The 17122-nt window shown below is 38.7% G+C and overlaps 1 protein-coding gene across 4 annotated transcripts in view; it reads left to right on the top strand.

Annotated features, from left to right (window-relative positions):
• Nucleotides 1-1318: 1318 nt before the first annotated feature.
• LPGAT1 (lysophosphatidylglycerol acyltransferase 1) overlaps nucleotides 1319-17122 on the top strand; it is a 65774-nt gene continuing 49970 nt past the window's right edge. The window contains exons 1-3 of one of the 4 annotated variants that reach the window (XM_058165328.1): nucleotides 1319-3443; nucleotides 4975-5195; nucleotides 6176-6443. In XM_058165328.1, the coding sequence (XP_058021311.1) occupies nucleotides 6206-6443 (238 nt within the window). In that variant the 5' untranslated portion in view covers nucleotides 1319-3443; nucleotides 4975-5195; nucleotides 6176-6205. Of the gene's footprint in view, nucleotides 3444-3529; nucleotides 3994-4974; nucleotides 5196-6175; nucleotides 6444-17122 lie in introns of those variants that run through there. The other 3 variants (XM_058165331.1, XM_058165329.1, XM_058165330.1) reach the window with 3 other exon arrangements.

The following is a 17122-nucleotide window of genomic DNA, read 5'->3' as shown; positions in this document are numbered from 1 at the left end:
AAATACTAGAAAAAATAAGTTAAACATTAATTGTCAAGTACTAAATAATTTGAAACCTATTAACTGACAGGCCACAGATAAGCAAAGTTCATGTCCGATGATAGCTATCTTCTTCAAAGGTAAATTTTCTTACTGAAAGCTGAAATGTAGAAGGGATTACACATTATCATATATGATACAAATTGAAGGTTTTATTCTATGTAATAGTGATAACCTTACTTTTAATTTAAAAATAATTGGCTGAAATAGTAAGTAAACAAGGTCTATTAAGATCAGTGTTGTAGAATATAAAGTTGACACTCTTAGCTGTAACTGAAAACTGTCATTTAATGTATGCCAAATAGTCACAGGAGAAGTAGAAATTTTCACTGATGTCTTAGTGCTGGTAGTTCTCAGAGGTGGAGCAAACTGTTAATCACACAGTAGTATTTCTATTAGGAATCTACCATATCTTATACAAATTCAGATAATCAGTTCACCTAGCACTGTACTGTTTATACTGTGGCTTCCAAGACTGACAGTATTCCTATGTATGCCTATTAAAACAATTAAGTTCTATGCTATTTAGATTTGCTGAATAGATTGTTAATAACTAATTATAGAAATCATAAAAATAGTTGAACTTGCATAAACTTCTAAAATATGCTTTATTTTAGATGGGATTTACTGAATAATTTGGGCTTATGTATAATGGTTCACATGTAATTCTAAACCAAAATTTGGTTGCTTATTTTGCTGGGATGCTGTATAAACTCAGATGCTGTAACTGTAAACAACTGTTTATTGCACAGAAAATTGCTCAATTCCAGTCAACTGAGATGTATTCAATAAATGAACTAATGGCATTATGAGAACACAGCCTCTGTGGAAGTGTACACAATATAGTACACGGGTATCAATCTCTATCGTGTCACGTGCTGTGATGTATCGCGAGTTTTTGTCTTTGCGGAGCTAGGGTGGGTGTGGCCTGTGTGTGATGCATCTGGGCCATGAGCCAATTTGACAGGCCTGCAATATTATAATAATTATAGTGATTCAACACCATGAACTTTATCAAAAGCAGATTAATAACTTTTACATAGTTAGAAATTATGGATGAACATCAGCCACATATTTGTGACTTTAAGAATAAGGATTTGATTACAAAGTTTATTTTTGTCCAAACTATCAAATATGAATATGTTATATTTTATACAATTTATATATTTTATAATTTATATAAAATTTAATGTCCCACCTTAATTCATTTGCAGATTTGCAATTCAAGATAAAGCTTGATTTCAGGGTTTATTTATTTATTTATTTATTATTTACATTTCTATACTGCCCTTCTCCGAAGATTCAGGGTGGTTTACAGCCAAGTTAAAAAGACATATACAAAAATTAACCCGTGAGGGTTGCCTCACTTAACAGTGGGTGGAGTTGATCTTAAACATAATTTGAAATTTCAGTGATCCAGACCAAATGATTATTAAAGCCTGACGTATTAAATATTTAGCTTTGCTGAAATGCTAAACAGTATAAATTTTGACTTAAATATTTTTACAAGTACATCTGGTCAAATTAGTACTATACTATCTGCCTAAATAACCGACTAAAGAATATATTCTCGAACAGGGCTGTTCAAAGTCGTGGCTTGTCGCCCAGACACGTCATGTGCTGGCCATGCTCACGCCTGGTTTAGCCAAGGGGAAAAAAGTCCCAATACATCATGTGACACCAACATCACTATGCGAGTTTGACACCCGTTCTAGAAGATATATTCTAATCAGCGATATATATATATATATATATAGAAAGAGAGAGAGAGAAAGATAACAGGGTCACATGTGCTCCTACAAATCTTAGTTGAAGCCAGAGTCCCTCTAAATGTTGCTGCAAATTTCAATTCAAATCTGATAGTAAGAGGGAAAATGAATTCATCTTAATTAATTCAGCCAACTCTTTATTTTTCTTCTCCAAATGTCTCATAAGAAAATATAGATGTAAAACAATGGCATGTTGTATAAGATGCTCTTAGTTCAGTTTATCATTCCAAGATATATCATGCAATGACTATTGTTTTGTGTTATGTGGTTTTGGTTACATATAGATTCATAGAGAAAACAATTTAAAATTATAATACAGAATACATTCAGAGTTCCAGGTAGTTGTTCCTATCATAATGTCTTTATGTTTTGTCCCTAAACAACTGTTGGCACATGCTAATTCTTCTCCAAGTTGTTGCAGAATAGCCTATTTTAATGTTTTTATAAATACCTCTTCTCTGTAGACAAACTAGTTTACTCATATGCTTAGAAAAGTACAATAAATAATAAAAAGAAATAAAAGTAATGCAACAACCACTATTTTTAGCTAAAAATGCAGGTCACCACAAACATTCATGCACCCAACTCTTCAACAACAGTGAAAATTAGAGTAGAATGGTGTTACAGGGATGTCCAAAATTGTACTGTACACTTTTTAGTCCCATTTCACTTGCTGGATTACAAGGCTGAATTCCCATTCCGCTTCTGTCCTTAAACACAGTAAGAGATTTTATTCCTTACCACTCAAGCTCATCATATATATATATAAATATATTTTAATATTTCCTTTGAAGGCCTCCTCTCAGACCCCTTACGTTGTTATCCTTTTTCCAGTCCTCAGCCTATTTCTGCCTACAATAGTAAGTTTTACTTTCAATATAGGCCCTGCCTCAAGTTTTCTCTTACAACCTCTCGGGCCCTTCAGAGAACACGTGAGAGACATGAGGCGGTGGGGCTGGTTTTTTTCTTTTTTTTTTGGACCTTCAGTCTTAATCTCCTAACGCGACTTTTTAAATTCAGGACTCGCTAGTCACGAACTGTGCAAAGGCCGTGGCGCTGTCAGGTCGCCCAGGCAGTCATTCGGTCATATCCTCTTCTTGCTGCCGGTACAGCCATTCAAGCCTGAGGACAACGGGAAGGGCTGCTAAACCTCTTTGCATTTTTACTGGCTGCAATTCTTGTCGCCGTTTCTCCGATAGTCTCACTTTCGCGTTCCTTTTAGCGGGAAGAAGGACGCGCTTTCGCTGCCTCTTCCGGGACCGGGGAGGGGAGCTGCGAGGGAGGCGGCCTGCTGAGGCCCAGCCCGCCGGGAGTTTGGCTGACTGGCGGGCGGAGGGACGGACGAAGCCAGACTGCTAAGCTTCGGCTCGTTAGAGGGAGCTATCGGCCGGAGACAGCGGGGCTTGCTGCAGTGAGCGACCTGCTCCTGCCTTCGCTTCCACCTCCTCGAGAGCCAGCGAAACTTGCCGGCGAGCCGAGTTAGCCGCAGGAGAAAGAGGCGGCGTCGAGGGGTCACGGCGCAGCCTCTTCGCGGCAGTCGAGGTGGGCGAGGGCCCTGGCGGCCACGGTTGCCACCGTTATGAATCCGACGGGCTCCTCAGAAATGGCCCTGGAAGGAAAGCCGCCTGGTCGGAGGTAGGAAAGTCCCCACCCATCCTTTGCCCGCGAGCGGCGCCTTTCGAGAGGGGAAGAGAAGGGACTGAGGGAGGAGGGCAGCGAGATAAGTGAGGGAGCCTCGAAGAAGCTGCCGGGGCTCTTCGGGGAAACAGCCCCTCCTGGGGGAGAAGCTGGGGACAGGCTCTTGGCGCCCTTGAAAGGACCCCCCCCCCTCTTGCCGCCCGAGGCTAGGTCGGGGCGCTTCCTTCTCATTGGCGCTCTCTTCAGATCCTCCCCTTGCTCTGGGTGAGCAGCGCGGCGTGGCGGCGGTGATGGAGGAGGAGGAAGAAGAGGAGAAGGAGGGTGACTGTCGCCCTTGAGGAGGCTGCCCTGGAGCCCGAGGTTGAACTTGAAAAGGGACAAGGGTCGTCATGTCCACGGCTGCCTTTCGGGGCTCATTTTGGGCAAAAACGGGAGATGCCTTCTTCGGGAACATGACCCTTTTCAGAGCTTTCGTTCCGGGGGGTGGGATGGGGGGGAAGACGACGACGGCGGTCGGTCGGAGGAGAGCGACCCACGAGTGTCCTAGGTAGGCAACGGTGCTGTTTGCGAAAGGTCCCCTACTTGAGGCTGAGGAGGCACACACCGTTAGCGCCCTTGGAAGAAGTTCTCAACCGGGAGGAAGGAGCCAACTCAAGTTCCTGGGAGAGACCCATTCCCAGCGTTTATAAAGTTTGTGGCCGGGTTTGTGCTCTTGTCTATTCCAGCTAGGATCCTTTCTGTTTCCCCCGAATTGGAACAAAGGTCAGGATTCCAACTCCCCGCGCCATTAGAGGACGCGAGCGGGAATTCCAGTTTTTTTTTTTCTTGTGCATGTAAGGTAACTGTATTTCGAGGCACTTCATATAGGTGAATGGGTCGCTCCCGATGCTTTGGAAAAAGACCTTGAGTGACCATGCTCCCCTCCCGTGTCTGCGCATCCCCTCCTTTTCCGTTGTGAAAATCTACCCTTTCGACCTCTCCTATAGGGAGGAAGTTAATTTTAGCAAGATATGGTGAAACTCATGGTTTGGAGGGAGGATTTTCTCGCCATCCTTCCTCTACTTATAAAACAGCGTAAATGCTTCTGAGCGGAGTAATACGCTGAGTTCTCTATTTGGCCGGGGCACGAGTAGAGCTTCTCTTTTCTTTGAAGCCCTTGCAAACTTGTGCGTGTCCAGAGAGCTCGAGCCTGTTTCCCGTCATCCGAAATATTCGACAGCGGCGGCTGAGATGTGAGGCATCCTCCGCATCTTTTTTTTTCCTGCCTTACGGCGCACGGCGCTCCGATACCCCAACAGGTGCGGGAGTTGCGCATACGCCAGCCGGAGTAATTCGCGGCGGGATTCAGCCTCCTCTTGAGAAAGGCGTGCGAATCGCCGTAGGCCCCGAATATTGTGCAAACCTTGCTAGGGTGTGATAAGTCTTCTGGACGGCGCCTTCCCTTGTAACGCAGCTGTCTCCGGCATTTGTACTGTTTCGGGCTCTTCCAGTGGTCTATCTCCGCTTGTTTTTTTTTTCCCCCCCTCAGGGAAGTCCAAAGCAAATAGGGAGTGTTTCCCAGCCCATTCCGTCCAGGCCAGAAACCTCCATGTTCATGAGACCGTCGTTATCCCGCCAGAGTTGCAGCCACTGCCTCCACTTCCTTCTCCTTCACCGGCAGCCACCGATCAAGGCACCCCCCTCTATTGCTAAGGCCATCAGGCCGGCTTCTCTGGGCCCTCCTGTTCCCTTTCCTCTGCGCAGCAGAAGGTGAGTGATCCAGTGAATAGTGTGGGCTGAGCCTTTCTTTCTTCTATTCTCCTTCCCCAACCCTTTAGTAGTCTACATACTCCAGATGCAAGCATTGAATTTAGTAAATCCTACTCCTAGATAAGTCCTTTGGGATGGAGTCTTTATTCTTTGTTCCCTTTTGCTACCTATTTGTCATTCAAACTGGTGCTTTTGTATTTTTATTTCACTGTTTCCTTCTTGTAATTTAGGGATTGAGGTAATTTTAATCATGTTGCTAATTAATGGGTTTGTCATTTTAAAAATCATTTAGAGAAAACATTTCTATAGTGCTTCACGCTAAAATCTCAAGGCATACACTTAAAAGCATAATAGTCTGCATGTTTTCATTTTTTCTCTTTACCTACATTTCCACTTGCAAAATAAAGGGCAGTTAAGTATTCTTGATGTTAATGTGTAACCATCATTACAATTTTTTATGGAGGAAGAGCAAAGGGAATTCTTTGTCTCAAAAGATCTGCCCTTTGTATATCATAATTAGGTTACCAAATAGAATGCACATTTCTTTAGTATGCTTGCTGTGGCATACTTAAGACATTGAAAATGAAGATTTACTTCACATGCAATTATCTTATTGAGAGATAAAATGTATGTCCTTGTAAATGTATAATCTTGTCAAATGTATATTCTTATAAAAACACAAACCCTAGGGGTATGAGGAACAGCATTGTAAAATTTCTTCCAGCAGTTGTGAATATAACAACAATAAAAATAAGTAATTCTCATTATTAGCCTGCAGTGAATTTTATTATGTTTTTTTAAAGATTTGAGAACAATATTTATGTATTCATCTAGAAAATTAAAAAAAACCATGAAAATACTTGCAAAATCTATTACCATATTTTTAAATGAAAATATGTTTGATCAGGAAGGATTTTTTTAAAAAAAACATGAAATTGTGTACTTTATGCTGAGTAATTTTTCTCTTTCTTATCCTGTAGGAAAAGACTACAAACTTCTGTGTGAAAAGAATGGCTATAACTTTGGAGAAGGCCCAAAGGGCAGGCTATATATTTCTGAAAGCACTGTTAAGATTTAGCTTCATGGTTGCTAATAACCTTGTTGCTATTCCGTCCTATATTCTGTACATGATAGTACTGCAACCTCTTCGATTATTGGATAATAAATGGTTTTGGCATATCGAAGGAGTATTATTTAAATGGCTTTTAGCCATGGTGGCATCCTGGGGCTGGTGGGCAGGATATACAGGTAAGAACATTTTCTTGATATGAAACATTTATATAAATCACTGGCAGTGATTCAACCACATTCAACCACATTTAGGCTAACTTAATATATGAACTCTACCTATGCTGTTAATTTATGGCACTGTTTGCTATGCAAACCATGCATTTTGGTTAATTGATTAAACCATAATTCAGTTAAGGATATTGTACAAACAACTATGTTTAGGTATATTAACTTTCTTAAAATATTTACATGAGTTCTTGCACAGATACAAAAAATGCTTGAGTATTATAAATTAAGTTGTCTTTTTGTCCACACTGTTGTACCTTGCTTAAAGTAATGTAAAGTATACATGGCAGCTAAAGAACCCAGTACCAAAGTAATGGTCCAACAGAAAATGTATATTATACTATATATAAAAGAGTTCTGAAGCTCATTTAGTCTACTCTTGCCTCAGAGAAATTCTTAAACATGCTTTTATTTGATACTTTTGAAAAGGCAAGTTGATTTTGAATAGAAAAAAAGCTGTATTGAATTCAGATTCATTTGCAAGTAGTTTACAAAAAAAAGTTTCATTTTTTGGGGAAGAGCAGGTTATATTGAATCTGCATGCTATCCTAGATGCTGTTATTTGGGTTACATTGAAATTTGTGGGTTGAAAACTTAGAGAGCTTGAATATATTCAGCACACTAAACCAAAAGGTGGTTTGTTTGCATTTGTAGCCTATCATATTGTGCAAAGTCAGCTGTAGTGATTTGTCAATTATAGTGTATAAACTGTGTGAATTTAATAAGGTTTGTTCAATGAATCATAGTTAAAATATGAGGGACTCGTGCATGAAATCAGCGATGGTAAATGCTGAAATGAATACTGATTTTTTATAATGACCATCACAAATAGTTTGTGGAAATGTTTCTGTGAATGTCACTCTTTACTACTTCATTTTATTGTTTTATTGCCATATTCATCCAAATAGTGTTGATATCCAAAGTGATAACTTGGATAGTTACAGAAAAAAAGTATTCATAATAATAGAATTGAAAGAGACCCTTTAAACCATGAAGATCAATTCTCTGTTCAAAGGAAGAATTTATATGAAAACAGTGATAAATTTTTTGTATACATCTGCTGAACTCATCCACTTTTGGGGGAATCAAAAGTGCTTCTTTGTACAGTACTTTGTACTGTTAAACTGCTCTTTCTGTTAGAATTTTCCTCTTAACATTCAGCTGACATTTGCTGTCTTGTAACCTAATTTTATCATTCTGTATATTTTTGGGTTGATGGAGAAAAGATCTTGATGTTCTGTATTTGCACCCTTTCTCATATCCTCTCTCAATTGTCTTATGGCAAAACATATCTAATTCCTTCTGTCTATCCTTATAGAACTTAGTTTCTAATCTCATGATAATTTTCATTGCCATTTTTTGAACTTGATCCAGTTTGGCTAATTCTGTAAAGTATGATGATTGGAGATGACAGAGTTCTGGTGAGAACTAATAAGTAGGACTAAAGTAGAATTATTTACGGCTAGGAAGCCATACTTTTGCTGATATAATCAAAAATTGCATTTGCCTTTTTTGCAGCCACATCGACTCATTCACTTAAATAACTATTACAGGGGTGTCAAACGGGCGGTCCATGGGCTGGATGCATCATGCACAGGTCATGCCCACCCCAGCTCCACAAAGGGGAAAAACATCGTGAAACCTCATGTGAGGGCAATGTGATGCTACAAGTTTGACACCCGTGCACTATTGAAGATCAGATATTGCCAAGTTCACATCTGTACATTTGGTTTCTGCTCTCTATATTAAAAAACTTATTATTTTCAGCCCACTTATATAATAAAAGCATTTTTAATTGCTGTTGTCTTCTAGAATATAAGCTGTTCCATCATTTTTGGGTCAACTGGACCTATAATAAGTATTCTCGTTATCTTCTGAATTAAGCCTGAAATAAAAATATTTTAAAATATTGGCATGATCTGTAGGTAATAGTTCTTCATGCTTAAGACAACTAATTTTTAAAATAAAGGACATGTTTTAAAAATATTTGAATGGAAGTACATAACTCTTACCTGTGATTCTGTATCTCGTTTAAATATGTACTATTTTCTCTCTCATACCTGGATATTTTAAAATAAAAAGTTGTATGTTGGTGTTTTTCATCATACAATTTTGAGCTAATGTACAATATAGGGATTTATAAAATGCAACTTTATGCAACCTCTAGTAATTTTAGCAGTTCAAGTTATTGAATTTCAGCAGTGCAGTTTAAGATAGAATTTTTTAAAAACTGTTGTGGAAACCTAAAATGTGGCTGTGCTCTTTGCAAAGCAATTAAGTATAGTTCATGCCACCCAAAAGTTGCCTAAATTTATTCTGATAAGAGTGGTCAGAAAATGTTAACAATTAAAATTGAGTTTTTATAATACTGTATTGTGTAAGGCAATCTGCTAGTATTCATCTTTAAATTAGTTTGGTGTTATATAAATTAATTTGGCAGGTTTATACTATGTGTAACATTAATATGAATGTTAACAAATATGACATAACAATATGTCACAAATATTCAGTCATATATCTAGGATATTTTGGTTTGCACTTCATATCAATTCAGTCTGAAAATGCTGAACTGAATCTGATACAAACAATGAGTAAGTTAACCTATACCTTAGTGACACATACAAGAAACAGATGACAGTCTCAGTTTGCTATGGAGGAGCCATTTTGGACAGCCTTCCAGTTACCTATGTAGTAGATTGTTCACTATAACTTTCTTCCGTATAATTTAAAATGTAAAATTCATAGAGAGTGATCAGATGAAGCCACCAGAGATAAGATTTGCAGAGGCTTATTCTACTCATCTTCTGTCACAGTTCTAGTTCCTCATAAGTACTTGAAGGAGAGAGGAAAGGAGATCACACAATAGGAAAAGCCTATGTTGTATGATGGATATTCTAATTATTTTCTCTGGGTTTGAAAACTGAGAGGGATAAATAGCCTCAAAATGTCCTCTTTGTAAAAGTACTAGCAACCAACCTTGGATACACATTTCCAATTTTAAACCTGGAAATGTCCAGACTACTGAGTTCAAATGACAGGGAGATTCCAACAAGGTAAGCATGATGTAAATGCACCATTTGAAGTTTATATTAGGAGATATCATCCTCTAAAATGTTTTTAGTATTTTGTTACTACATACCTTTAGTAAACATATTTACTGAATATTTTGCTACAGTATAGCATGATAGAATTGCCTGGGATTAAGTTTTTAAATACTTGTATATTGCCAAATATATGGCAGTCATCAAACAACTTATGAGAATTTAAATATGTTATTTTATTTCTTATTTCAAAATTATGGGAAATTGCACTGTTGGTTTTGGTAGACATGTCATTAATATCAGTGGACAACAATTTTTTTCAAGTTTTGCTTCTTGAAAAATGTTTGATGATTATGAAGACCCCTTCAGACTGAACATATACAGTTTCAGAGTGACTGTATCATGTGGGAATCTTCAGAAATATGAAATTAATTTTTAATAACTATAATATATTTAATTGCACAATGTTTCTGATATGCTGCATGAATTCAACAGGGCTAACAGCATTTTGCTGCTGATTTTTGTTTGTACTCAGTGTCTGATGTATCTTGCTAAAGTGTCACCAAAAATTGGCCAGCATGGTGGATTTCAATTGCCCTGATAATGTTCTTCCATTGTGGCAATGTCCTGATGAAACCTTTCAACATGTTCATCCCGGACTGCACCTAGAAGTCCAAGTCTGAATTCAGAAAATGAATCTACAGTGACATGTTGTATTTCGTGCTCTTGTATACTGTAAGAAGTTTATCAACCAGTTGAATGTAATTTGGTGCTCTGGAGTTGCCAAGAAGATTCTCAACTACATCCTTGGATGCTTTCCAGAAGATTTTCTCTGGCCACACTAATAGATCCTTGAACTGTTTGTCATTGATGACATCTGATCTATGGACTAATAATAATGACTTCTTTAATATTGGTATCAGTTATTCTTGCAAACATCTGTCTCAAATAACGAAAACCTCCACTTGTTCATTGCTTTCAAAAAATTTTTAATTAGTCTGAATTTCAAGTGAAGCAGAGGCAAAAAATTTTTTGTCAGGTTCAAAAAGTGGTTTGTGTGCCACATTTTTCCCTCTTGGAAGCAAATTATTTTGGAGTGGCCACTTGTTTTGATGCAATGCAACTCTCTTGCATGACTGCGCCATTTGAATATGTAACAACAGAACTTGGTATATCTACGCTCCATTCCAAGTAGCCAGACCTGCTACTTTTAGATCTTAGTTATTCCAGTTGTATTTGGTGTACTGTACATGCTTCAACAACTTCCATGTTTTTATATGTTTCTTTAATGTGTGCAGCACAGCCAATAGATATGAACTGGGGACTTGTCATTGTGTAAAAACAGAAGATTTCTATAAAATGATACGTGATAAGTTAAACTGAGGATTATTTTCGTGATTAGCAGCCAAAAATCTCTTAAAATACACGCCAAATCTTTGTTGTTCAGTGTATTCACCTAAAGGGTGCTTGGGATCACAAAATTGGGTCTGGAGATTGAATATAACATATCCATTGCAACCTTAAGGTTGCAAGTTGATTTCTGCTTAACATAAAATTCTGATTATTCATTCTTCAAGGTGAAATGATTTCACACAATGTTTTAATTAGTTAATCAAATGGATGTAAGGCATTCATTGTATCTTGGATTTCCCAAGTAGTAATTAGACCTAGTTCAAAAGTTCTGTAAAGCTATTTGTTTTTGGCTTGTTGACTGAGTGACAAAATAACACTATGCTAGACCATAAACCAAGCTTTACAAGGCATAAAGTTTGGGTTCATACAACAGTCTAAAGCACAGACATGTAAATTGCATTTTGCCTTATAGTAGTGTGATGTGTGAACTCAGCTGGGCAAAGTAAACCTCTTGGGTGTGAGTTAAGGATGTGTGTTTGTGCTCTTTGATTATTGAACATTACAGATAGTCCTCAACTTACTACTGCCATTGAGCTCAATTTCTGTTGCTAAGTGAGACATTTGTTAAGTGAGTTTTACCCCATTTTACGACTTTTTTTTGTCACAGTTGCTAAGTAAATCACTGCAGTTGTTAAATTAGTAACAGTTGTTAAATGAATCTGGTTTCCCCATTGACTTTGCTTGTCAGAAGGTTGCAAAAAATGATCACATGACTCTGGGACACTGCATCCATCATAAACAAGAGTCCGTTGCCAAGCATCTGAATTTTGATCATGTAACCATGGTTATATTGCGATGGTGATAAGTGTGAAAAACTGACTTTTCTTCTGTGCTCTTGTAACTTTGAATGATCACTAAACAAACTGTTGTAAGTCGAGGACTACCTGTAACAGTCTACTTGAGTTATTTGGAATTATTCTTATAGTTGTTTCTAAGGTATAGCTTGTTTTCAGGTTTCATTTTAAAAAATACTTACTCAAAAATAGTTGCAAAGTGTTTTAGGCTTTATTTGAAACTTCTAACCATAATAAAAAAAGCTTCTTTGAGCAAAAAGAAGTGGGTTTTATATTACACTTTTTATTGTAATTATGTCAAGCTTATCAAGGAAGAATTCTGAGAGCAGTGTTGCTATATATGGAAGTCATAATTTCCTAAGGAAAAGGTTTTTATAAAGTTGTTTTATGGTGGTACAGATAGTCCTTGACTTATGACCACAATTGAGCCCAAAATTTCTGTTGCTAAGTGAGACGTTGAGTTTTGCCCCATTTTACGAACATTCTGACCATAGTTGCTAAGTGAATCACTGCAGTTGTTAAGCTAGTAACACGGTTGTTAAGTGAATCTGGCTTCCCCATTGACTTTGCTTGTCAGAAGGTCGCAAAAGATGATTACATGACCCTGAGGCACTGCAGCTATCATGAATGTGAGCATTTGCCAAGCAGCTGAATTTTGTTCATGTGATCATGGGGCTGCTGCAACAGTTGTAAGCATGAAAAACTGTTGTAAGTCCTGTTTTCAGTGCCATTGTAACTTTGAGTGATCACTAAATGACCTGTTGCAAGTTGAGGACCACCTGTATATGCTTGTTTCTGAAGATTATGTTGGTTCCCTTGGTTCTTTTTCAAAAGATTGTTCTGGAAAGTTCGGTATCTTTGAAATTATAACAGACCTATGGCATTTGGACTGGTCATTTCTCTTACAATGTTTAGGAATTCTTGAATTTACAATATAGTTTTACAAATTGCAGTAGAATTAAGAAACAATATTAGTAAAAGGATTTTTCTCTTTATAAAGAATTATCTGTTTAAAGGATTTAATAAGTTCTGAAGCAATGAAGTCAGCAATAACTAGATTCTTCAGTGCTTCTCTGCCTAGAAGAAAACAAGCACCAAATTTCATGTATGAGATGCAGAAAACTGCCCTGGCAGGGGGGAAAAATTGAAACCCCCCCTCCCTCGGCCGTCCTTCAATTCTTTGCTTACATTTGCATCATGTGCTTTGCAGTTATATCATCTGCTACCTATTATGGAAGCATTTGACTTTCCCAGGTGTCAAAATTTTTTATAGCTATTTGCTAAAACTGTTTGAACTGTGATAGTTGAGATAATGGCTATTATATCTATATTTTCTACTGGTAGTAAGAATTCATCACCTATGGAAGAACTTATAAAGTAATATTTAGCTGTTTTTCTTACAACTTTAGATGTAATTGAGAAACTTGGAGCTGATAGTTTTCATCTTCCACTTGTAGATTTTAAAATTGACTCCAGATAAGATTGCACTCCCACTGAAGAAATAGGATCAAATTTTTTAAAAATCAGATGTAATGAACATCTTCAACTGCTTCTGTTCTCTGTTCTTCTGTCTAACCTATGTATAAATGGCCTTGGAGGAACAAAGTAGTTGTAACCGGATGGAAGAGAACAGTTCTCCAGCAGGCCAGATGAAGCCCTGCAGATTGCTGACTTTCCACAATCTCTTGTCCGTATGAATCATAATGTTTCTTAAGATATTGTACTGTGTTTTTTGATTAGGACACATTCTGAAAAAGAAATGGTTAGTAGGTTATTTGACATCAAATGTGCTTAGATGACTAAGATAAGCATAGAGAAAAACATCTACCGTATACACTCGAGTATAAGCCGAGTTTTTCAGCACGTTTTTTGTGCTGAAAAGCGCCCCCTCGGCTTATACTCGAGTCTACCCTTGCAGCTGGGCCGGCAGGACGAGCCCAAATGCTGCCGGCATGCTTTGCCAGCTCGGCCGGCTCGTTTTGGGGCGGTGGCTGGCCTCCGGCGTTTTCTTCCGCTGCTTTTTGATGGCGGCGGTGGTCGGCGCGGGGGGCGGAGGGGGCGTTCGGCATTTTCGCCCCCCTCTCACTCGTCCTCCTCTCGCCCTCGGAGGGGGTGGAGGGGGCGTTTGTCACCCTCGCCCTCCTCTCCGAAAAGCCAAATTGAGTGCGGCGGCAGTGGGGGTGGGTGGGTGGGTGGGGAGGCCGCCGTGAAGTGCCGGCAGGACGAGCCCAAATGCTGCCGGCATGCTTTGCCAGCTCGGCCGGCTGCTTTGGGCGGCGGCTGGCCTCCGGCGCTCCGCCGCTTTTGATGGCGGCGGTGGTCGGCGGAGGGGGCGGGGGGCGGAGGGGGCGTCGACATTTTCGCCTCTCACTGCCTCCTCTCGCCTCGGAGGGGCGGAGGGGCGTTGTCACCCTCGCCTCCTCTTACTCGCCTCCTCTCGCCTCGAATGTGAAAGAAACGTGGAAAACTCCAACTACAGTATAAAAAAAAAACATTTGCACTCAGTACTTTTTATTTTATTTTATTTTTTGCCAAGTTTTCCCCAGGTTTTTTTTTTCCCCCTATGGAAATTGGGGAGGTGGGGAGAAAGAGGTGAAAAAGAAAAAGCCTCTTGGAAAGCGGAGAAATACGGCAAGAACAAACGATTTCTCCCCGCCCCTCCCGGCGCCGTCCTTCTCTCCCGCCAGTCACACGGTTCAGTTTTTTTTCAGGCTAACTATACTTTGCGTTTCACTCCCCCGAGTGAGGAAGAAGAAGGGAGGCAAAAGAAACCGACCCTCGCGCAGATCAGCAAATTAGCTTTCCTTCTCCAAACCAATTGGAGGCGGGGGGCGACGCTGCCGAGAAGCCGCTGCTTACAGAGAGCGAAAAAGCCAGGGAGACCTTGGCATAGGTGGGCGGCTGGTGTAAGGAAGGAAAAGAAAAGAAAAGGGGGAGTGAAAATAAGAGCAGTCCGAGCTCTGAACTGGGGAACGAGAAGGAAAGAAAGAGGGAGAGAGAGAGTAAGGACTGCCACTGGGGTCAGGGAGCAGAGCACCAGGAAACAGGGCGGCCAACGCGCATACTACACACACACAAACACAGAGCCAGCTGCCGCTGTTGAATCTTACTTCACCGCACTGAGTCCTTCGGGAGAAGGGCGGTATAATAATAATAATAATAATAATAATAATAATAATAATAATAATAATAATAATAATAATAATAATAATGATGATGATGATGATGATGATGATGATGATGATGATGATAATGATGATAATGATAATAATAATAATAATAATGATGATGATAATGATAATAATAATAATAATAATAATAATGATGATGATAATGATAATGATAATAATAATAATGATGATGATAATGATAATAATAATAATAATAATGATGATGATGATGATGATAATGATAATAATAATAATAATAATAATAATATGATGATGATGATGATAATGATGATAATGATAATAATAATGATAATAATAATGATAATAATAATAATAATAATAATAATAATAATATTCAGCCGTGCTTTGATGGCAGCCTGACGAAATGGGGGCAGGGGGATACATACACGGTTAGGGAAAAATAACAAAACAACGTTTTGGGCTCAATTGCAGTCTTAAATTGAGGACTACTTGCAATTTGAACCTTATTGGACACTTCATTCCTGGAGGGTTTTTAAAGAACAGACTGGACAATCCTTTGTCTGAAACAGTATAGGATCTCTTGCTTGAGGAGTGGGGACTGGACTAGAAGATCACTGTTAGTTTGGGATATGTTCAGAGCCCACACATCTGATGACATAAAAAAATTGGCAAAGTCATCTCAAGTCACTTTGGCCGTTATTCCAGGTGGGCTTACATCTGTATTGCAGCCCCTAGATGTCAGTTTAAATAAACCTTTCAAGGACCGTGTGCGAAGGATGTGGCATGAATGGATGACATCTGGTCAAGCTCGTCTGACAAAAGTTGGAAATCTGAGAAAGCCATACATAGAATTCTTTGCTTACATTTGCATCATGTGCTTTGCAGTTATATCATCTGCTACCTATTATGGAAGCATTTGACTTTCCCAGGTGTCAAAATTTTTTATAGCTATTTGCTAAAACTGTTTGAACTGTGATAGTTGAGATAATGGCTATTATATCTATATTTTCTACTGGTAGTAAGAATTCATCACCTATGGAAGAACTTATAAAGTAATATTTAGCTGTTTTTCTTACAACTTTAGATGTAATTGAGAAACTTGGAGCTGATAGTTTTCATCTTCCACTTGTAGATTTTAAAATTGACTCCAGATAAGATTGCACTCCCACTGAAGAAATAGGATCAAATTTTTTAAAAATCAGATGTAATGAACATCTTCAACTGCTTCTGTTCTCTGTTCTTCTGTCTAACCTATGTATAAATGGCCTTGGAGGAACAAAGTAGTTGTAACCGGATGGAAGGGAACAGTTCTCCAGCAGGCCAGATGAAGCCCTGCAGATTGCTGACTTTCCACAATCTCTTGTCCGTATGAATCATAATGTTTCTTAAGATATTGTACTGTGTTTTTTGATTAGGACACATTCTGAAAAAGAAATGGTTAGTAGGTTATTTGACATCAAATGTGCTTAGATGACTAAGATAAGCATAGAGAAAAACATCTACATACATTAAAGAGACAATCAAAAAGCCAAAAAGGAAACAAAAAGACCTAAGCACCATCTTTACCAGCCATCAGTAGGATGAGCAGAGATTAATATCAAGATTAATACTAGACCAGGCATATCAAACCCGATTGCATCGCGGGCTATATTGTGAGCTACAAATATTCTCTTCTATTAGCAGCTGTTTTCTCTTTGTAACCCTTGCCATGAACAGCACTGTTGTTGTAGTTTTCTTGAGGATGGTCTTACTAGCAGTCATTTGCCAATACAAGAGAGGGCTTCAGTTCCTTAGAAGTTACGCTGGATTCTCTGAGATCTCCTGGAGTATTACATGCCTCATTATCCTGGGTTGATCTGGGTTGATCATTCCTGGGAAGGGTAACAGTTATGTTGAATTGCCTCCATGGTCTGCCTGACAGTGGCTTGGTAGAGTCCAAACTCTTTGAAAATAGTTTGGTTTGATTAGGACTATCGATCAATCGATCGATCTACCTACCTACCTATTTACCTACCTATCGTCTATCCTGCCCACCACTTTCATAGACGCTCTGGATAGTGTATACTTTAATCATTAAATTTAATAAGATATTAAAACTGAATAATTTGAGATACAAATTTTAAAAATGTAAAACAACATGAAATTATAAAAGATGGAGAGGTCCGAGATGGGGAGACTAGAAGTCGATAATATGAGGAAGGGAAGGGTTCTCGCCTTTGAATACCTGCTGT

This window comes from Ahaetulla prasina, chromosome 1 (genome assembly GCF_028640845.1).
Source record: "Ahaetulla prasina isolate Xishuangbanna chromosome 1, ASM2864084v1, whole genome shotgun sequence".
Lineage (NCBI taxonomy): Eukaryota > Metazoa > Chordata > Lepidosauria > Squamata > Colubridae > Ahaetulla > Ahaetulla prasina.
This window is presented reverse-complemented; position numbering and strand designations above follow the sequence as displayed.